The sequence below is a fragment of the Salmo trutta genome, chromosome 13 (genome assembly GCF_901001165.1).
Source record: "Salmo trutta chromosome 13, fSalTru1.1, whole genome shotgun sequence".
In the NCBI taxonomy this organism is placed as follows: Eukaryota; Metazoa; Chordata; class Actinopteri; order Salmoniformes; family Salmonidae; genus Salmo; species Salmo trutta.
In genome coordinates, this window is record NC_042969.1 from 21,778,828 (window position 1) to 21,802,829 (window position 24,002).

Sequence of the window (24,002 nt, forward strand, 5' to 3'; positions counted from 1 at the left end):
AAAGGGAAGCCCAGCCGTGAACTGCCCAGTGACACGAGCCTACCAGACGTGCTAAATGACTTCTATGCACGCTTTGAGGCAATGATCTGGAACAAGTGTATGATCATGCTCTCAGTAGCCAATGTGAGTAAGATCTTTAAACAGGTTAACATTCACAAGGCCACAGGTCCAGACGGTTTACCAGGACGGGTACTCAGAGCATGCGCTGACCTACTGGCAAGTGTCAACACTGACATTTTCAAACTCTCCCTGACCCAGTCTGTAATACCTACATGTTTCAAGCAGACCACCATAGTCCCTGTACCCAAGAATGCCATGGTAACCTGCCTAAATGACTACCGACCCGTATCACTCACATCTGTAGCCATGAAGTGCTTTAAAAGGCTGGTCATGGCTCACAACAGCATCATAAACACAGAAACCCTAGACCCACTCCAATTCGAATACTGCCCCAACAGAACCACAGATGACGCAATCTCTATTGCACTCCACACTGCCCTTTCCCAACTGGACAAAAGGAAAACCTACGTGAGAATGCTTAGCATTCAACATCATAGTGCCCTCAAAGCTCATCACTAAGCTAAGGACCCTGGGACTAGCTAAGGACCCTGGGCAACAACACACCTGCCACGCTGATCCTCAACACGGGGGCCCCTCAGGAGTGCGTGCTAAGTCCCGTTCTATACTCCCTGTTCAACCACGACTGCATGGCCAAGCACGATTCCAACACCATCACTAAGTTTGCCGATGACACAACAGTGGTAGGCCTGATCACCGACAACGATGAGACAGCCTATAGGGAGGAGGTCAGAGACCTGGCAGGGTGGTGCCAGGACAACAACCTGTCCCTCAATGTGATCAAGACAAAGGAGAAGATTGTGGACTACAGAAAAAGGACGGTCGAGCACGCATCCATTCACATCGATGGGTCTGTAGTGGAGCAGGTCAAAAGCTTTAAGTTCCTTGGTGTCCACATCAGCAACAAACTATCATAGTCCAAACACACCAAGACAGTTGTGAAGAGGGCACGCCAACACCTATTCCCCCTCAGGAGATTGAAAAGATTTGGCATGGGTCCTCAGATCCTCAAAAGGTTCTAAAGCTGCATCATCGAGAGCATCCTGACTGGTTGCATCACCGCCTGGTATGGCAACTTCTTGGCATCCAACCGTAAGGCGCTACAGAGGGTCATAGACCCCACCCTAGTCATAGACTGTTCTCTCTGCTACCGTATGGCAAGCAATATCGGAGGGCCAAGTGTAGGTTCTAAAGGCTCCTTAAACCTCTTAAGGGTCCGCCCCTTTTAAAAAAATGTTTTGCCTAAAATGACACCCAAATCTGACTGCCTGTAGCTCAGGCCCTGAAGCAAGGATATGCATTTTCTTGGTACCATTTGAAAGGAAACACTTTGAAGTTTGTGGAAATGTGAAAGGAATGTAGGAGAATATAACACAATAGATCTGGTAAAAGAAAATACAAAGAAAAAACCAACTGTTCATTTGTATTTTGTTTTGCACCATCATCTTTGAAATGCAAGAGAAAGGCCATAATGTATTATTCAAGCCCAGGTGCCATTTAGATTTTGGCCACTAGATGGCAGCAGTGTATGTGCAAAGTGTTAAACTGATCCAATGAACCATTGTATTTCTGTTGAAAATGTTATACCAAGACTGCCCAAATGTGCCTAATTTGTTTATTAATAACTTTTCATGTTCAAAATTGTGCACTCTTCTCAAACAATAGCATGGTATTCTTTCACTATAATAGCTACTGTAAATTGGACAGTGCAGTTAGATTAACAAGAATTTAAGCTTTCTGCCAATATCAGATATGTCTATGTCCTGGGAAATGTTCTTGTTACTTACAACCTCATGCTAATCGCATTAGCCTACATTATCTTAATATATTATCTTAATATCCCGAATAGCTTCTACCACCAACCCATAAGACTTCTGACCATTTAACCAAATGGCTACTATTCCCATTTGACCTCCCCTTTTTTATGCTGCTGCGACTCACTTTTTATTATCTATGCATAGTCACTTTACCCTTACCTATAAGTACATATATTTTTTATTATTTTACCTTTATTCAACTAGGCAAGTCAGTTAAGAACACATTTTTTTTTCAATGATGGCCTAGGAACAGTGGGTTAACCGCCTTGTTCAGGGGCATAACGACCAATGCTCTAACCACTAGGCTAATCCAACGCTCTAACCACTAGGCTAATCCAACGCTCTAACCACTAGGCTAGTCCAACGCTCTAACCACTAGGCTAGTCCAACGCTCTAACCACTAGGCTAGTCCAACGCTCTAACCACTAGGCTACCTGCCACCCCAAATATGACCTCAATTACCTCGACTAACCTGTACCCCCGCACATTGACTCAGTACCGGTACCCCCTGTATATAGCCTCGTTATTGTTATTTAATTGTGTTAGTTTGTTTGTAATTTTACTTCAGTTTATTAACAGCCTGGATCTATGTTTATTCCAGTCTGGGGAATTAGGAGTGTTGTTGTGAGAAGAAAAATATGGATTTGGAGATTTTGTTTTGGGTTCTTTGAATGTTAAGGTGGCGAAAAAGCTGCAAGGGGGTTGCCGTGTGAAATCACTGTTTCCTTGGCTCTCTGGGCTTATGCCATCTCTACAGAGGTCAGAGGGGTAATTTGAAAGTCCATAGCAGAGCACCGCAAAGCTGTAAAACACTGACTTCATACCACCATCATGCGCCATAGTTCATGTTCTGTATATAATAATGAAAGTGCCACACATGGATAAAGAGAGAGAAAAAGGAGCAGCCGATGGTCCAGCCAGCCCTGAACCTCTGTGTTTGTGTCTATGATAGCTCCCAAGTAAATTGGATGATCAATCATCCAGCATTACACAGGACAGAGAAAAAACTATTTCTAACATTCTAACGTCAGCCAGGGTGAGATTGACCCATATGTGGAATTGCTTAGAGGTTCCAGGGAACGGAAGGCTACCAGATAGCCCCCCCCCCCCCCCCACCCCCAAAAGGCCAATCATACACCCCGCTCCCTCAACCCATAACCTCCTGACTGCAGCAATGTGTCCTTCTAATTGTGCACTTCCTACAACAAGCAGCCAGAAGGTTCTCTTGTTCTGTAGGGGCTGTGATTACTCTTTTCCAGAACAGGACTATTCCCATTGTACAGGTTTGCACAATGTAGGTCAGAGTCAAAACAAATGTTCACTGCGTGCCAAAACGTAAAGGAGAGAAAAACATCATTACTCAGTTCATGATTACCATGGCTTTCAGCATTCCTGTGCTCAGCGGCCTGCGAGACGAGAGAGAGAGGGTGAAATCACTAATAAAGCCCAAGCAAATGTCCAGCGCTGCTGCGTTTTGGACATCAAATGAAGCGTGCCTCAACATCAGAGCAGGGTCAAAGGTGAGGCCCGTGATTGAAACAGCGTCAGGTTGTGCATAATCCATGATGTCTGGAGGGCTCCCACATGCAACAACTCTCCCAGGGATAGGGACAGCTTGTTGAATACCATACAAATAAATGTGAAAACGGGGTTGGCTGTGGAAACATCTGGGGTTGCTTTTTATTCCATGTGTTTGTTCACCACCACCACCTCCAAGGAAGACAACATTCAGAAAGTATTTTTGTTCTCTTTTTTCTCTTGCACTCCCACAAAGATCTTATCTGGCAGTCTCTTTATTCTCTGAACGTCTGCGTTAAGCATAAGAACAGAGGATTTTGGGGAATTGCGGGGCCTGTGCTCCAATGTAATTGATGGAGACCTGACAGTATGGGCCTGGAGGTGCTTTCAGGGAATGGAGGCAAGGAGCAGTGAGAGTTGGCTGGTGCTGGTGGTTCCCTGACGCCTAACCACAGAGCTGTGCTGTATCTCTCTCTCTCTCCCTCCCTGCCCTCTGTCCCCCTCCCCCTCCCTGCCCTCTGTCCCCTCCCTACCTTTGTCCTCCTCTCTCTCCCTCCCTCCTCTCCCCCCTCTGTCCTCCTCTCCCTCCCTCTGTCCTCTCCCTTCCTCTGTTCTCTTCTCCCTCCCTCTGTCCTCTCCCTTCCTCTGTTCTCCTCTCTCTCTCCTCTCCCTCCCTCTCTCCTTCCCTCCCTCCCATTGTTCTCCTCTCCTTCCCTTCCCTCCCTCCATCTGTTCTCCTCTCCTCTCCCTCCTCTCTCTCCCTCTGTCCTCTTCTCCCTCCTTCTGTCCTCTTCTCCCTTTACGAGCTGAGACAATGTGGACAAAATAAGAGTCTCTCTGTTGCACTGGTGAGTGGGGGCTGGCCGCTCCACTCCGCTGGGCACACATGGCACCTTTGACTGGGACTGAAACAGGGGCTGTCTCACACAGGAAGCCTGTACCGTTGACCAGCCAGCGCTCTGCCAGGTGGCCACTACAGGGACAGGCTCCTTTCCCCCTCCCCTCTCTCGCTATATCACACTGCGAGCCAGACAATAATATGAGCTGAGAAACTCTCAGGAGGTCTGGGGGACTGGGGAGAGCTAGCTACTTCCTATTCTTGTTTTGTTTGTGTTATACTTTCACCATTGGTACAAATTAGAAGTGAAGGTTAACAACTGTAGGGTTGATAAAAAAGAAAACAATTTATCTCTAAGAACCTTGATAGAAATGTTCAGGTTGACATAAAATGTAATGTGGTATTTTCTCACTGAACCAGGTGATGGGTTTTACAGATAAGTAGGACTGGGATACAATGTTTGTGAAGATTTACTGCAGTTCAAATGTTCTCTCTGTTACAAAACCAAATTCCAGAAGGACACGGTGCAATTTACCCCAACTGACAGAGAGTAAATGTAAGTATTGAGAGGAAATCCCTATACGTTCCCTTTCCCTTGCTCTGAGGTTCCCAGACCCTTATAGCTCTGAGATGGGCAGAGAGATTGACGTAATTGGTGGAAAGTTTGGATTTCTCTTCTTGTTAAAGTCATCCATTAAAAGGATCTCTCATTTCTAATGGCTTTTTTTCTCAGACAGGTATTTGGCTAGTTCATGCTAAGCAGGCTGTGGGCCTCTGCTATGCGAATTGATCTCCAATGCCAATTTTCTCCTATACATTGCCCATACGCTTCCTGTGCAGGCATTAGGGTTTTCAACATAAATCAGAAAGGTCAGTGTAACACCCTGGACTATCAGTAGTCTGCAACCAGGGGTGGACTTAGTGATTTGGAGGCCCCAGGCAGAGGCCTGTCTGATTTATTTGACTGATTGTGATTTACCTCTCTATGACTTTCTGCTTCTCTCTGCTGTGTATCAGCCAACCAGACCGAATATTGATGATGATGTAGGCTAAATCAAGTGTTATCAAGTGTTAATCAAATATTATGCTGCTGTGGCAGTACTGTGGATATTAAAACTAAGTAGCTACAAACACTCGACTGGTGAGCGCATCTCTCAAGCCATGCTTGTTGGATACTGGGCGCGTATGAGCTCCGTACAGGGCAGACTGGGGAAAAAGGCTCTATACAGGGTAGACTGGGGAAAAAGGCTCTATACATGGCAGACTGGGGAAAAAGGCTCTATACAGGGCAGACTGGGAAAAAGGCTCTATACAGGGCAGACTGGGAAAAAGGCTCTATACAGGGCAGACTGGGGAAAAAGGCTCTATACAGGGCAGACTGGGAAAAAGGCTCTATACAGGGCAGACTGGGAAAAAGTATCCATACAGGGCAGACTGGGGAAAAAGGCTCTATACAGGGCAGACTGGGGAAAAAGGCTCTATACAGGGCAGACTGGGGAAAAAGGCTCTATACAGGGCAGACTGGGAAAAGTATCCATACAGGGCAGACTGGGAAAAAGTATCCATACAGGGCAGACTGGGAAAAAGTATCCATACAGGGCAGACTGGGAAAAAGTATCCATACAGGGCAGACTGGGAAAAAGTATCCATACAGGGCAGACTGGGAAAAACTCCGTACAGGGCAGACTGGGTAAAAGCTCCGTACAGGGCAGACTGGTAAGGCGCAACCGGGCACGTGCGAACTCTGTACAGGGCAGAGCAGGGTGGGGGTAGCGAACTTGATGACAACTTGCGGGCAGTGGGTTCTGAACAACAATGACAAGAATTGTATATTCCCTTCCATACATTTTTTTGGTCTGGTACCGGGTTGCCTTCAGACGAGTCTCGTGAAACTTGTGTGGGTCGTCAAGCAATACGGAGAGTCTCATCTTTCCATAGAGGGGTCATTTAGTGTGTAGCCCAAACTGTTCGGACGCTACAGATGTTTTCTTGAGAAGACCGATTTTTGGGATGTCTCCTGGTCTGACAAACACAGAAGTAGCTCTGCCACCTTCTAACGCAGATGTAGAAAAGGTAAGGGAAAAGGGGATACCTAGTCAGTTGTACAACTGAATGCATTCAACTGAAACGTGTCTTCCACAGGTTGACATTGGAGGATGCGATGGATTGAAACTCAGCCAATGCAAAACATTATGATGGGGATTTTTTTATTATGCCTTGAGCGTAGCATCAGGGGGCCTCAAGCAGAGAAATATATTTTGGGGGGTTTAAGTGAAAATATATATGTATATGCCCAGCTCATGAGGCCCCTTAATGATGTGAGACCTCATGGTAAATCTGCCAGTGTCTGCAACCTCTGACATACTCTTTCACTCTCAAATGATCTCTCTTTCTCTTTCTCTTTCTCTCTCTCTCTCACACACACACACACACACAGACACACACACACACACACACACACACAGGTACGCCACACCTTCAAGGGAGCCCTAGCTCTGTTTGTGGTTTGTGGAGAGAGCGAGTCATGGCAGGCATGGATATCGTGCAGCCTGGACTGGTTAGTGCTTGACTGACCCTGAAGGAAAGTGGCCTTGAACCTCCAGGGTCCTCCTGGGTCCTCCTGGTTCCTCCTGATCTCCATAGCTGTCTGAGACACATGTAGAGCATATCTGTCCTCGCCATGCTTGTTATCCACACTCATCCACAGGTGGAACAACAGAACATTCCTCATCCCTGAGATTAGAAAGAGGAAAGGGTGAAGTAGACAGTAAATCCTCTCAGCCGCTCCCTAAACACACACACACACCTGATTTATGTGACCGCTGCCGTGTGTGTGTGTGTGTGCGTGCATGTGTGTGTCAGTTAAAGCTCTGCACACATGGTTCACAGCTTAGCCATATGCCCCTGACTCCAGACGGAGGAATGAGTTAACTCTTCACCTCGATCTGAGAGGCATTGAGCTGCATCTGCAAACCACTGGCATCTGGGCCCAGATAGAGGGGTAGATGTGTGACCCCGGCCCACTGCTTTATCCAGACACCTTGATATAATAAAGATAGAGCGAAAAGTGAGGGTGTGGAAAGAGGAAAGGGGGGAGAAAGGGAGGAATGGGGAGAAGTGGAGTGTGGATGGAGGCAGAGAGAGGAGTCCAGGATGTCATAAATTGCATCTCAATTTGCTCTTAACTGAAAATATTGTAAATGGATGATCTGCCCAGTGTGTTAAACAAGTCTCCTCTGTGGAACTTTATCAGAGAGCAAGGAAGAAGAGTCTGATAGCCAATTTCTGACACCGATGCTGGCCCAATCCGCCTAATTCCAGGCTACTCAGGCTTGTCTTGTCTATGGTATTGACAGAAATTAGAATATTTTCTGTTTTAGTCTGCTTTTAATCTGAATGTGTAACCTGATATGATATTAAAATGATATTACCTAGTTATTACAAAATTGGTCATCATCAACCACCAATGCAAAGTTCAGATTTGACTAGATCCATAAATGTTGGCTTAGTTGTGGTTGTAGCTGTCAGAGAACATGTAAGCTATTGTCTGAAATACAACACTTCAATGGGAAAAGAGGGTTAGTCTAAAATGGAATTATTGGTCCATTTCAACACCAGATGAGGGCACTGCAGCTGCAAAATGACAGTAAAACAGAGACTGCTCAGTGAAGACTGGATGAGAGATATGTGAGTGCTTCACAAGTCTAAACTGTAACTAAAGTATTGAAAGTGAGTTCTTGGCCACTTTCTTACAACAATTTCAATTTAGTTGAGATACAGGCCTATTGTTGTTGATATAAGTAATTGAAGGAATTGCTTTTTATGGTCAGAATACTTGATCAAGCCTGGGTCAGCAAAATGAGAAAGTAGGCAACCATTCTTTGTTTCATTGCTGCCTTCAACTTAATATATAGGCTACTGCATAACTATTTTTAAGCGGTGTCTTTGCGGTTGTCACTCAAGTCATTCTAAATGCATTGTCATGTCCAATTCTATTTTAACAACACCCTGCCACTAGAAACTCTCAATCAAGATTCACAGTATCTGGGCACAAATAGCCTAATTTAAAAGTACACTAGGCTATATCACCTCGTTAGGTAAAATCCACAAATATAACCTTCTCTGATCAAGTCCCGTTAGTTGCACATGCACACAAATGTTGGACCTAAAATGGAAACTTCTAAAGTTTTCCATGTAACTCATCAATTGCAAACTCATTGCTTGTAACTCATTCCAAAATTCCATAGACTTTATTATTTGACTTACTGATCGTAAAGTGCACATGAGGGGCATTAAAAAAAGTTAGACTAATAACTTATTTTCTGCTTATAGTGACATCAACGCAGTGCGAACCAGTAGGAATCTGAAGTGTTGAATTTGGGGGTTGGAAATAGGTATGAGTCGCAGACTGCACCCTACATTCGCTCCCCTGGAGTTCTGTTTCAAAATGGCATCAATTGGAATGGGACTGTGTGATGCGTACTAGCTGGAGTTACCTCAACAACTGAGAAATTGGTATCACATCTGCAACTTTATGTACTAAACTAATTGTCTATTGGATTTTTTTTTTCTATTAAGCATTTGGGATAGTTACTGATGAAGATTGTTATAAGTGAAATTACGTACGCATCCGAATGAAGATTGTTTTGAAATTGCATTGTAAATATTGTTTTCATTCTGTAATATTTTTACAGTTTTGTATCAATGGTGAGGAAAAGACAGAACACGCATTGGACTTTGAATGAGCGCAACTCCGCATCGATTTTGTTTGGGAAGGTACTTAACTTTGAGAAACTGATTTGATCTATTCATATTCTTAGGTTCTGGACCTTTTAGCCTTTAATTAATTTAACAGCAACTACCTTTTATTGCGAGATAGTTGAGTATACCTTTTGGGGATTCCACCTTTTAGAACATTTTTTCTTTAGTGTTTCGTTATTTTCGTTTTAAATACTAGTTTTGCCACGGTGGATACCATGCTACCGAATGTGCAGGAGAAGTGGACGGCATATCACTGGGGGATATGGGTTCTGATGTGCGGATTGCTGTGCGCTGCCGTGGTGAATGGATGTCCTCACAAATGCAGTTGCTCTGGATCTCATGTGGATTGCCAGGGTCAAGGCTTCAGGACCGTGCCAAAAGGAATACCTAGGAACGCAGAACGTTTGTAAGTAACACAAAACCCTTCGCGCATCATCACACCACTGCTCTTCTGTCCGTTTATATTGTCAGAGGCTAGGTGGTGTATGAGTGGGTAGCCTAATTTAATAATATGCAGAGCCTGTTGATAGTGGTTGCAAACAGTAATAAGGATATGAAGATGCGACACATTTGGCACCTGCCTTGCCTGCGTGCCCAAGATGGGTGCTATTGCGGCCGCAATTCAGTGTGGTCCTGCATGTGGGCATTCCTGCATCTGCAGGAACCCCTCTTTATACTTCTATTGATCAATTCTTAAGTTGGGACAGGTGGGAGGTGGCAATGCTGTAATACAGTAGGTGGCGTTAATGCACAAAAACATTGGATGCCAGCCGCTGATAAACCCCACAGAAGACGGTAGCTAGCTAGCAAGTACACCTGTAGATTGTGTCCTTTACCCCCAACAGTCGGGAACTGTTTTCCCGCAGTTCTGTTAACAACGGCGAGGGCAGGTGTTCTGCAGGCAGGAGCGAAGGACACTGTGTGATAGCTAGCTAGTACACGGTGTCGCCCTACCCTCCCGTCTGCGGTGCTTGTGGGAGGCAGGGATGACCGGTAGACAGTGTCCTTCGGCCTGCCTGTCAGATACTGTTTCTGAATCCAACACGTAATATGGTACACTTATTAACATTTATTTAACTAGGCAAGTCAGATCAAATTCTTATGTTCAATGATGGCCTAGGAACAGTGAGTTAACTGTCTTGTTCAGGGGTAAAAGACAGATTTTTACTTTGTCAGCTGAGGGATTTAATCTTGCAACCTTCCGGTTACTAGTCCAATGTTATAGCCATTAGTCTACCTGCCGCCCCATTCCATGAATATAGCTGACCCTGTATATATGTAACCGATGTGAAATGGCTAGTTAGTTAGCGGTGGTGCGCTAATAGTTTTTCAATCGGTGACGTCACTCGCTCTGAGACTTGAAGTAGGGTTTCCCCTTGCAACGCAGCTTTTGTGGCGCGGCTTTTGTGGCGCGATGGGTAACGATGCTTCGTGGGGTGTCAGTTGTTGATGTGTGCAAAGGGTCCCTGGTTCTAGCCCGGTATTGGGGCGAAGAGAGGGACGGAACCTACACTGTTACATATAGCTGTCCCTGTATATAGCTGTCCCTGTATATAGCTGACCCTGTATATAGCTGATCCTGTATATAGCTGTCCCTGTATATAGCTGTCCCTGTATATAGCTGATCCTGTATATAGCTGACCCTGTATATAGCTGTCCCTGTATATAGCTGACCCTGTATATAGCTGTCCCTGTATATAGCTGATCCTGTATATAGCTGTCCCTGTATATAGCTGTCCCTGTATATAGCTGATCCTGTATATAGCTGTCCCTGTATATAGCTGATCCTGTATATAGCTGTCCCTGTATATAGCTGACCCTGTATATAGCTGTCCCTGTATATACCAACCCTGACCCTGTATATAGCTGTCCCTGTATATAGCTGACCCTGTATATAGCTGTCCCTGTATATAGCTGTCCCTGTATATAGCTGATCCTGTAAATAGCTGTCCCTGTATATAGCTGTCCCTGTATATAGCTGATCCTGTATATAGCTGTCCCTGTATATAGCTGACCCTGTATATAGCTGTCCCTGTATATAGCTGTCCCTGTATATAGCTGACCCTGTATATAGCTGTCCCTGTATATAGCTGATCCTGTATATAGCTGTCCCTGTATATAGCTGACCCTGTATATAGCTGTCCCTGTATATAGCTGATCCTGTATATAGCTGTCCCTGTATATAGCTGATCCTGTATATAGCTGTCCCTGTATATAGCTGACCCTGTATATAGCTGTCCCTGTATATAGCTGTCCCTGTATATAGCTGTCCCTGTATATACCAACCCTGACCCTGTATATAGCTGTCCCTGTATATAGCTGTCCCTGTATATAGCTGTCCCTGTATATAGCTGACCCTGTATATAGCTGTCCCTGTATATAGCTGTCCCTGTATATAGCTGTCCCTGTATATAGCTGTCCCTGTATATAGCTGACCCTGTATATAGCTGACCCTGTATATAGCTGACCCTGTATATAGCTGTCCCTGTATATAGCTGACCCTGTATATAGCTGACCCTGTATATAGCTGTCCCTGTATATAGATGTCCCTGTAAATAGCTCACCCTGTATATAGCTGTCCCTGTATATAGCTGACCCTGTATATAGCTGTCCCTGTATATAGCTGACCCTGTATATAGCTGTCCCTGTATATAGCTGTCCCTGTATATAGCTGTCCCTGTATATAGCTGACCCTGTATATAGCTGTCCCTGTATATAGCTGACCCTGTATATAGCTGACCCTGTATATAGCTGACCCTGTATATAGCTGATCCTGTATATAGCTGTCCCTGTATATAGCTGTCCCTGTATATAGCTGTCCCTGTATATACCAACCCTGACCCTGTATATAGCTGTCCCTGTATATAGCTGTCCCTGTATATACCAACCCTGACCCTGTATATAGCTGTCCCTGTATATAGCTGACCCTGTATATAGCTGTCCCTGTATATAGCTGTCCCTGTATATACCAACCCTGACCCTGTATATAGCTGTCCCTGTATATAGCTGACCCTGTATATAGCTGTCCCTGTATATAGCTGACCCTGTATATAGCTGATCCTGTATATAGCTGTCCCTGTATATAGCTGTCCCTGTATATAGCTGTCCCTGTATATAGCTGTCCCTGTATATAGCTGTCCCTGTATATAGCTGTCCCTGTATATAGCTGTCCCTGTATATAGCCGTCCCTGTATATAGCCGTCCCTGTATATAGCCGTCCCTGTATATAGCCGTCCCTGTATATAGCCGTCCCTGTATATAGCCGACCCTGTATATAGCCGTCCCTGTATATAGCCGTCCCTGTATATAGCCGTCCCTGTATATAGCCGTCCCTGTATATAGCCGTCCCTGTATATAGCCGTCCCTGTATATAGCCGACCCTGTATATAGCCGACCCTGTATATAGCCGTCCCTGTATATAGCCGTCCCTGTATATAGCCGTCCCTGTATATAGCCGATCCTGTATATAGCCGTCCCTGTATATAGCTGTCCCTGTATATAGCTGACCCTGTATATAGCCGACCCTGTATATAGCTGACCCTGTATATAGCTGTCCCTGTATATAGCTGTCCCTGTATATAGCTGTCCCTGTATATAGCTGATCCTGTATATAGCTGTCCCTGTATATAGCTGTCCCTGTATATAGCTGTCCCTGTATATAGCCGACCCTGTATATAGCTGACCCTGTATATAGCTGACCCTGTATATAGCTTCCTCTCTTATTTCTCCTGTTTACTTATTATATACCTTGTTTAATTAGTTATGCTATTTAATTACTTCACTGTTGGTTGAGCTTGCCAGTTAAGCCTGTCACTGTACTTGTGATTGTGACAATAAAAAGGTCAACTGTAAACTGTTTGTTAACATATTAGATATGCCTAGGCTTGTCATTGTATGATTGTGTCATGTGCATTGGCACTTTTATGAAATGTACCAGTAGTCTGACCTGTGGCTGTAACCTGTACTTTCTTTCCAGTCCAGTCAGCCTCAGCCCCATTAACCTGAGGACTTAGCAGCCTCAGCCCCATTAACCTGAGGACTTAGCAGCCTCAGCCCCATTAACCTGAGGACTTAGCAGCCTCAGCCACATTAACCTGAGGACTTAGCAGCCTCAGCCCCATTAACCTGAGGACTTAGCAGCCTCAGCCCCATTAACCTGAGGACTTAGCAGCCTCAGCCCCATTAACCTGAGGACTTAGCAGCCTCAGCCACATTAACCTGAGGACTTAGCAGCCTCAGCCCCATTAACCTGAGGACTTAGCAGCCTCAGCCCCATTAACCTGAGGACTTAGCAGCCTCAGCCCCATTAACCTGAGGACTTAGCAGCCTCAGCCCCATTAACCTGAGGACTTAGCAGCCTCAGCCCCATTAACCTGAGGACTTAGCAGCCTCAGCCCCATTAACCTGAGGACTTAGCAGCCTCAGCCACATTAACCTGAGGACCAAGCAGCCTCAGCCCCATTAACCTGAGGACTTAGCAGCCTCAGCCACATTAACCTGAGGACTTAGCAGCCTCAGCCACATTAACCTGAGGACTTAGCAGCCTCAGCCACATTAACCTGAGGACCTAGCAGCCTCAGCCACATTAACCTGAGGACCAAGCAGCCTCAGCACCATTAACCTGAGGACTTAGCAGCCTCAGCCACATTAACCTGAGGACTTAGCAGCCTCAGCCACATTAACCTGAGGACTTAGCAGCCTCAGCCCCATTAACCTAAGGACTTAGCAGCCTCAGCCACATTAACCTGAGGACTTAGCAGCCTCAGCCACATTAACCTGAGGACTTAGCAGCCTCAGCCCCATTAACCTGAGGACTTAGCAGCCTCAGCCCCATTAACCTGAGGACTTAGCAGCCTCAGCCACATTAACCTGAGGACTTAGCAGCCTCAGCCACATTAACCTGAGGACTTAGCAGCCTCAGCCACATTAACCTGAGGACTTAGCAGCCTCAGCCACATTAACCTGAGGACTTAGCAGCCTCAGCCACATTAACCTGAGGACTTAGCAGCCTCAGCCACATTAACCTGAGGACTTAGCAGCCTCAGCCACATTAACCTGAGGACCAAGCAGCCTCAGCACCATTAACCTGAGGACTTAGCAGCCTCAGCCACATTAACCTGAGGACTTAGCAGCCTCAGCCACATTAACCTGAGGACTTAGCAGCCTCAGCCCCATTAACCTGAGGACTTAGCAGCCTCAGCCCCATTAACCTGAGGACCAAGCATCCTCGGCCACATTAACCTGAGGACTTAGCAGCCTCAGCCCCATTAACCTGAGGACTTAGCAGCCTCAGCCACATTAACCTGAGGACTTAGCAGCCTCAGCCCCATTAACCTGAGGACTTAGCAGCCTCAGCCACATTAACCTGAGGACCAAGCAGCCTCAGCCCCATTAACCTGAGGACTTAGCAGCCTCAGCCCCATTAACCTGAGGACTTTAGCAGCCTCAGCCCCATTAACCTGAGGACTTAGCAGCCTCAGCCCCATTAACCTGAGGACTTACAGCCTCAGCCCCATTAACCTGAGGACTTAGCAGCCTCAGCCCCATTAACCTGAGGACTTAGCAGCCTCAGCCACATTAACCTGAGGACTTAGCAGCCTCAGCCACATTAACCTGAGGACTTAGCAGCCTCAGCCCCATTAACCTGAGGACTTAGCAGCCTCAGCCACATTAACCTGAGGACTTAGCAGCCTCAGCCCCATTAACCTGAGGACTTAGCAGCCTCAGCCCCATTAACCTGAGGACTTAGCAGCCTCAGCCACATTAACCTGAGGACTTAGCAGCCTCAGCCACATTAACCTGAGGACTTAGTAGCCTCAGCCCCATTAACCTGAGGACTTAGCAGCCTCAGCCACATTAACCTGAGGACCAAGCAGCCTCAGCCCCATTAACCTGAGGACTTAGCAGCCTCAGCCCCATTAACCTGAGGACTTAGTAGCCTCAGCCACATTAACCTGAGGACCAAGCAGCCTCAGCCCCATTAACCTGAGGACTTAGCAGCCTCAGCCCCATTAACCTGAGGACTTAGCAGCCTCAGCCACATTAACCTGAGGACCAAGCAGCCTCAGCCCCATTAACCTGAGGACTTAGCAGCCTCAGCCCCATTAACCTGAGGACCAAGCAACCTCAGCCCCATTAACCTGAGGACTTAGCAGCCTCAGCCCCATTAACCTGAGGACTTAGCAGCCTCAGCCCCATTAACCTGAGGACTTAGCAGCCTCAGCCCCATTTACCTGAGGACTTAGCAGCCTCAGCCACATTAACCTGAGGACTTAGCAGCCTCAGCCCCATTAACCTGAGGACTTAGCAGCCTCAGCCACATTAACCTGAGGACCAAGCAGCCTCAGCCACATTAACCTGAGGACCAAGCAGCCTCAGCCCCATTAACCTGAGGACTTAGCAGCCTCAGCCACATTAACCTGAGGACCAAGCAGCCTCAGCCCCATTAACCTGAGGACTTAGCAGCCTCAGCCCCATTAACCTGAGGACCAAGCAGCCTCAGCCCCATTAACCTGAGGACTTAGCAGCCTCAGCCCCATTAACCTGAGGACTTAGCAGCCTCAGCCACATTAACCTGAGGACTTAGCAGCCTCAGCCCCATTAACCTGAGGACTTAGCAGCCTCAGCCCCATTATCCTGAGGACTTAGCAGCCTCAGCCCCATTAACCTGAGGACCAAGCAGCCTCAGCCCCATTAACCTGAGGACTTAGCAGCCTCAGCCACATTAACCTGAGGACCAAGCAGCCTCAGCCACATTAACCTGAGGACTTAGCAGCCTCAGCCCCATTAACCTGAGGACTTAGCAGCCTCAGCCCCATTAACCTGAGAACTTAGCAGCCTCAGCCCCATTAACCTGAGGACCAAGCAGCCTCAGCCCCATTAACCTGACGACTTAGCAGCCTCAGCCACATTAACCTGAAGAATTAGCAGCCTCAGCCACATTAACCTGAGGACATCAAATCAAATCAAATCTGTACAGCACTTTGAGATTTCAGCTGATGTACGAAGGGCTATATAAATAAATTTGATTTGATTTGATTTGATTACTGCAACAACAAACAATATTTTTTGCTTGGAAGTGGTATGGAAGCAAAGCATGTTTGCATTAGCCAGAGGCTAGTTGACCAAAGACCTGTTGAATTTGAGAGAGTGATCCCTAGACATTTGAAACAGAGAAAATAAATAATAATACCAAGGAAAAAGGAAAGTGTTGGAAAAAAAGTGTTGATCTTTTCTTTATTTAGTTGCCAGTCAAGTTGTTTTAACATGCAACATTTGAATGTAGTTGTGGATAGGAGGCAGCAATGAGCCTTGTTCATGTCTTTTTAAGTAAAAAGTAGTTAGACTACGGTTGTTTTGATGGGAAATGTGTGTTAACGTAATAAAAGCAGGAAACATGTCTGTTGAAAATGCCTGCTTCCCAAAGGGGAATGCCAGCCCAGCTCCTATATAATAGCAAATTATATAGGATCTGTCAATACTCAGGGCCACTTGAGATCTCATTTGCATCTTGTTTGAGCAGAAGGATTGTGAAGGCTTAATGATGGTGGCCAAGGTGGAACAGTCACCTCTTTTCCGGGGTGCAATTCACACCCTGCTAGAGTTCCCAGAACACCTTGGGGTGCTCCTGGCTCTTATCACGCTGATGCTACTGGAGCCATGATGGACGAACTACAGCCCAGCCACACCCACAGTCCACCAACACTCTCAGGGTGGGTGGGAGGCTGTCAGCTGAGAGCAATGTGTATGCGGTTACCAACACTTAACCCATCCATCATCCCACTTACACTGCTAATCAACTCCATATTACACTCACACAGAGGATGAACTGATCCTAGACCATTTGTAGCCTACAGTACAAAGTCACCACTACATGCTGCTACATTCCAAATCCATTGCCTAAGTGGTGAATGAGTTTCAGCTTAATTTGAGTTTGTCTTGTAGTGGCACTTGGTAGGTCATGAGGGTCAGTATGTGAATGTTCTAGAGTTGGTGTCTTGGTTGACCTGTTGAACTGTCTGATAATGACTTTAACTTGCCTGGCGGGCTGATGCTGGCACTGCCAGTGGGCACAGCTAACGTCAGCCTTCTGGGAAATATCAGCCGTCCACCTTCTAAAAAAAATCTCCCGTGGAAAATATTTGGAGGTGCTTTATTTCAGCCAGCACTTCAAAGGCCAAAGCTGGCAGAGTGAGGGAGGGAGGGAGGGAGGGGAGCAGACTTTTTGTTGCAGAGTTAAGTGTAGGGAGAAAGTGGTCTAAGTCACGAATGTGTCCTTGAAGAGATTAGTCCAAAATGTAGGAACACAGAAGTTCAGAACTCGTCCAAGTGTGTGTCATGCTTTAATGCAAGACTGGTTTTGAAAGTCTCTTAAGAGTTTGTGAACCTGGGGCCATTTTAGGTTAACAAGGACCAATTTTTTGTTGTTTGGGTTCTGTTACCAAAGCAACACATCAAGGCCCTTTGCTTTGTCCCATCAGTCCATCCTTTATATTCTAAGCTCTCGCTGAACTTAGCTTGATGTGACAAAGTGTTTATCCCAATCTACCAAATATGGATAACTCTCTGCATGTTTTGGTGCCTTTGTCATTGATGCGCAAGGGCCCCAAACATTACGTTGCAGCTAGCAACCCAGTAAACAATGTATGGAGCCAGGAATCACTCTATGTACCTTGAGTTGATCAGGATGTTGATGGGGGAGTGACTGTATGTGGCGTCTAGATCGGGGGTAATATTCCCTTAGAGAGGCAGGATGTCCAGGCAGTAACATGTGAAGCTCCTGTTGATGGTGTTTCATGAGGAATGATTCGTCAGATTAGTGGACCATAAGCAGCCCTGAGCTTTAACAACTCTCTCTTTAGCTGTATACTGTAACGCTGGGGGTCTGGTTAACTCCTTAGGTTTCCTTACTCCTTAGGAACATTATTAGTGTTCACAACCGAAGCTCGTGACTTAGTTGTGTTTTAACACTGTCCTCATTCCTTTGTATCTCTGCCAGTGCACCTAATTAATGTGTGTTTGTGTCCTGGCTACTTGATTCTCTTCCTGCTAGTCTTCTTCCATCTTTCTTGGTTTACATGAGGCTCTGCGTCTTCTACACCTCAAGCCCTGGACAGCTCAGGAGCAATTTGCCTGAGATGAGTCCTGGGAGGCCTGTCAGATTGAATTTCACACAAAGTGTTAAAAGTTCCCCTGTCACCTCTGAAGTTTACTGTACAGATGTAATCTAAGGAGTCATGTATGGACTGTACTGGTCTGGACTGGACTGTACAGTACTGCAAACGCTGACTGAGGTATGCTGGGTATTATTACGTGTTATTACTTTTCTGTTATTTCTCTATTTTCTTTCTCTCTGCATTGTTGAGAAGGGCCCATAAGTAAGTTAGTCTACTCTTGTTGTTTGCGAAGCATGTGACAAATACAATTTGATTTGATTAAGGATGATCCAGCTGCCTGCCTGCCTGCCTGTCTGCCTGCCTGCCTGCCTGTCTGTCTGTCTGTCTGTCTGTCTGTCTGTCTGTCTGTCTGTCTGTCTGTCTGTGTCTGTCTGTCTGTCTGTCTGTCTGTCTGTCTGTCTGTCTGCCTGCCTGTCTGCCTGCCTGCCTGTCTGCCTGCCTGTCTGCCTACCTGTCTGCCTGCCTGTCTGCCTGTCAGCCCTTTGAAAATAAACCATCTTGAAGTAAACAGACACGGCCGGAGAAAATATGAAATATTCTTGTAAGTTGTGCTGAGTCAGAAGTGGGTGTCTTTCAGCTGGGAACTGATCCGGTAATTAAAATATTTAGAAAACCAAAGTCCCAGTGAGATGTAGCCTGTCCTGCTCACACTGCCTCATAAACAATAGAAAACGGCACAGAATGTTGCTGTCATCTTCACTTTGGCCATCTTTGTTCACCCAGCGAATAGTAATGCATTCCATGAGTCATCATCAGGACAGTGATGAAGTGGTGTCTCTTAAGGTTGGAGATACCGAGCAGTGCTTGATCTGAAATGTGATGTGGCATACAGTGCTTTCGGAAAGTATTCAGACCAATTGACTTTTTCCTAATTTTTTTACGTTACAGCCTTATTCTAAAATGTTTTAAATAAAAAAAAATCCTTGTCAATCTACACACAATACCCCATAATGACAAAGCAAAAACAGATTTTTAGACGTTTTAGCAAATGTATTAAAAATAAAAACAGATACCTTATTTACATAAGTATTCAGACCCTTTGCTATGAGATTTGAAATTGAGCTCAGGTGCATCCAGTTTCCATTGATCATCCTTGAGATGTTCTACAACTTGACTGGACTCCACCTGTGGTAAATTCAATTGATTGGACATGATTTGGAAAGGCACACACCTGTCTATATAAGGTCCCACAGTTGACAGTGCATGTCAGATAAAAACCAAGCCATGAGGTCGAAGGAATTGTCCGTAGAGCTCCGAGACAGCATTATTTCGAAGGGGGGAAGGGTACCAAAAATATCTGCAGCTTTGAAGGGCCCCAAGAACACAGTGGCCTCCGTCATTCTTAAATGGAAGAAGTTTGGAACCACCAGGAGTCTTCCTAGAGCTGGCCGTCCGGCCAAACTGAGCAATCGGGGGAGAAGGGCGTTGGTCAGGGAGGTGACCAAGAACCCGATGGTCACTCTGACAGAGCTCTATAATTCCTCTGTTGAGATGGGAGAACCTTCTAGAAGGACAACCATCTCTGCAGCACTCCACCAATCAGGCCTTTATGGTAGAGTGGCAAGACGGAAGCCACTCCTTAGTAAAAGGCACCACTTGGAGTTTGCCAAAAGGCACCTAAAGACTCAGACCATGAGAAACAAACCAAACTTTGATTTAGTCCTATTCTTTAACTTTTGGATGAGATGGAGACGTGAATCCAAAATATCAATTATTAATTTGTAGACAAACTGGAGTTAAAGCCAGACTCTCTCAGTGGCGCAGATTCAACTGGGTTGTTTGGCTCAGTTGGTAGAGCATGGTGTTTGCAACGCCAGGGTTGTGGGTTCGATTCCCACGGGGGACCAGTACGGAGAAAAAATGTATAAAATGTATGCATTCACTACTGTAAGCCGCTCTGGATAAGAGCGTCTGCTAAATGACTAAAATGTAAATGTAACTATCCAAGCAGAAGATACATCTCCTCTAAATACATCTCCTCTAAATGTTGATATTTGGTTGCGTTGACAACCAAACACAATTCAATATCCAGTTTGTCTACAAATTAATAATTGATATGTTGGATTCATATCTCCCATCTCAACCAAAAATCTATTTTAGACAATTGGACTATTCTTATACATATAGGCCTATATGTATTGTCTATTTTTAGTTGAATTGAAACAATAGCTGTTGATGACTTTACAAACGCTGTATGTTCCTAAATAGCCTCATTGATGATATGACTGTTAAAGTTTGGTTCCATTTCATTTGCTCTGTTAAACCTTCCCTTTCAAATGACTTTGATAGCAGCAGTGAATATATTTAGTTATTAAGAGATTTCTCAATCATCATTCTCACGATAGCACATTGGTAGTAGTCGGTGACAAATATCATATTTTAGCAGGGCTGGATGGGAGACCAAATGAATAGCTGTAGGTAGATCAACTCTCCAGTAGGAGGTGCTGCCCAGCCTATTGTTTATTTTATATTGGATAAAGCATTGAAGATATGACATTGTTTCAAAGGTACAAATTCAACTTCAGGTTTGTCTGTGTTGAAAATTGGTTACGATGATGACATGACCCTGTGGTTGACACTCTCAAAACAAGAGGTGATGACCTTTTTAAAATCCAATGTATTTTCCACATAGATTGCACGTCACAATACGTTGACAAATTACGTTGAAACAATGTTGATTCAATCAGTTTTTGCCCACTGGGTTTTGGCTGCTTGGTTATATATATTTTCCTGTCTGTTGGTGTGCGAGTCCTCACTTAATGTATTTAAAGTGTTGCTCAAGTCTTGTTTATTTGCAGTCATGGTGGCTGCCTTGCAATTATTACCATTAACTACCTCTAGTTTAAAGATGTTTGCCAAGCTAAAGTGATCTATTGACTCTGCCTATGTTGTGTAGGTGTTTATGGTATTGGGTTCGAAGTGGCACTGTTCACATAGCTGTTAGGGATGATTTGTCACCTTAAGAATTCAGTGATATTGATGTCCAGTGATATCTTTGTCCAGTGACATTGGTGTCCAGTTGTTTGTGTCTATGTGTGTGTGCACCTGTGTGTGTGTGTGTGTTGCATCAACTCCCTTGCGGAGGAGATGAAAGGCAGACGGAATATTTGATTCCTCAGACTTGTGATTGGGTTACAAACCATACTAGCCATACTAACTATACTAACCATACTAATTATACTAACCATACTAACCATACTAGCCATACTAGACATACTAACCATACTAGCAATACTAACTATACTAACTATACTAACCATACTAACTATACTAACCATACTAACATACTAACTATACTAACCATACTAACCATACTAGCCATACTAGCCATAATAACCATACTAACCATACTAGCCATACTAAACATACTAGCCATACTAACCATACTAGCCATACTAACCATACTAGCCATACTAACCATACTAACCATACTAACCATACTAGCCATACTAACCATACTAGCCATACTAACCATACTAGCCATACTAACCTCCCTATTTGATCTGTTACAATTTTTGTAATGTTTATTAGAATCCCCATTAGCTAATGCCATAATCTTCCTGGGGTCCAACACAAATTAACAAGACATTACAAACAACCTCAATCAAGACTTCACAAACATTCAACAAGTAGACAATACAGATAACAATGAAACAGTGTTCAAACAGGAAAGCACACTGTTATGTTCTGGAAAAGAAGGGAGGACTGTGTTAGGGAGGGAAGGAGAGAGCAATGGGCGAAGTTCCACCCTGGAAACCACCAATATCCCGATAAGAGCCTTAGAAAAACATTGCATCAGCTGCAAAAATTCTCACATGTCTTGTACTTTGGAAATACGTTTGATGATTGCCATCATTCCATGGCATGTGCAGATTTGTACAGGAAAATAAATAATTCTAAATGGCCATTCCAATATGAACATGATAACTCTACAATGTTTGCCATGTTAACTGAACAACGACGTATCAAGTGTGTACTGTAATATGGTCATGTAAGGACATTAGGAAGAGTGTGCTCAATCAGTTCTGTCCACGTTCATCCTTAAACAATGGAAATGAAAGACATTATAATGTTCAATCACATTCAATGGCCGTGCACATACATTCCTACCTACTGCTCTGCTTTATCTCAGGAGCCGGTGCGCTGAATGACTATGTTGAAGTGTTGTGTGGAAGATTATACTCGGCGAAGGTCTGAATTTTCCACTGACGAAAATCTTTGTCAAATAGTCCCAAGCGCCAGAGGAGGAACTCAATTAAGATTCCAACCATGGTTCAGAGACTTGAGAAGGAAATGGAGCATGCCTATCTGCTGTAGAAGACCAGACGACTGTGGCTTTGAGGAAAATAACACGAGGTTACAGCAGGAAACGCATTGTGAAGCGAAGCGTTAGATGGAAAAAGAGAGAGAGACTGTTTGTGTATATATACACTTTTTTTTCTTGCATGGATTTGAATGGGCTTTGGGGGCCTTTTTGGTACGTGTCACCCGATATGTCGTTTGTGCAACATAATGTTCCTGGGCCATAAGAACTGTGTTTTGCTGTCCAGTTGGTCGGTGTGTACCAATAAAGTGCTCCTCTAAGTGATTTAGCCCGAGGTAAAGTAAAACGTGTCTGTCAGCTTCGGGCCAAGACTAGTTGGTTCAGTGGTTTAAAGTCCTTTATTGGGTGGGTTGGTCTGCGTGGGGGAGCAGGGGCATTGTGAGGCCCTGAACACCTGTTGTTTGGATTGCCACCTTATCCCTCACACAAATAAAAACAAACAATTACCAGCAGGCTTGTAGATTTGTGACCCACACATTAGCACTTTAAGGAGCCTGATAGAAGCTGGTTTAATTGAGTTCGTTGTGTTGCGATTCCTGATTATAATCCCATATTTTCCACACTGTGACAGTTACTGGGAACAGTGAAGGATGGATATAAGAGAGGAGAGATTGGAGAGCGAGGGAGAATGAAAGCTGGGTTATCGGAGGGGAGAGAGAATAAGAGCGAGATAGTGTTGTGTGGGAGTGAGAGAGAGATTGGGAGAGAGAGAGGGAGGGAGAGAGAGAGGGTGAGTAAGAGAGAGAGAGAAGGTGAGAGGGTAATAGAATGAGCATAAAGGGTGAGAGAGAAAGAGGGAGGGTGAGAGAGAAAGAGAGGGTGAAAGAAAGAGGGTGTGAGAGAGAGAGAGAAATATCAGCGCGAGAGAGAACACAGAGAGGGTGAGAGAGAGGAACAAGGAGTGTGAAGTAGAGGCAGTAGTCTGTCAGGTCCCTGTCCTCTCTAAAGACATAGTATGGTTCCCATTAGAGCTCTTTATGTGCAGAGCTGGGGAAGCCTTTTGAAATCCAATATGCCTTTAAATCAGATTTATAAATGTTTACGTATATTATGAGAAACACACTAAACCCCACGTCAGGAGACCAGGCTCTGTGTGTGTGTGTTTTAAAATTATGATTATTTTTTATTTTATTTAACTAGGCAAGTTAGTTAAGAACAAATTCTTATTTACAATGACGGCCTACCCCAGCCAAACCCGGGCGACGCTGGGCTAGCCGGTCTCTCTCTCTCTCTGTGGAAATATACCAATAAACATAGAGGAAATAAGTCAGAATCCATATTGTATGCACATTAACATTCTGAAAAGTAGTTAAAACAGATATATACATTCTGAGAAGTAGTTAAAACAGATATATACATTCTGAGAAGTAGTTAAAACAGATATATACATTCTGAGACGTAGTTAAAACAGATATATACATTCTGAGAAATAATTAAAACAGAGCAACAGTCTGGAAACAAGATAAGCTTTTGGCTCCGAAGAGAAAAAC

General features: G+C 44.8%; 1 protein-coding gene across 1 annotated transcript in view; it reads left to right on the forward strand.

Moving 5' to 3' along the window:
- Positions 1–8,673: 8,673 nt before the first annotated feature.
- LOC115205030 (slit homolog 3 (Drosophila)) overlaps positions 8,674–24,002 on the forward strand; it is a 374,555-nt gene continuing 359,226 nt past the window's right edge. The window contains exons 1-2 of the mRNA XM_029770590.1: positions 8,674–9,027; positions 9,209–9,418. Of these exons, the coding sequence (XP_029626450.1) occupies positions 8,993–9,027; positions 9,209–9,418 (245 nt within the window). The 5' untranslated portion in view covers positions 8,674–8,992. The remainder of the gene's footprint in view (positions 9,028–9,208; positions 9,419–24,002) is intronic.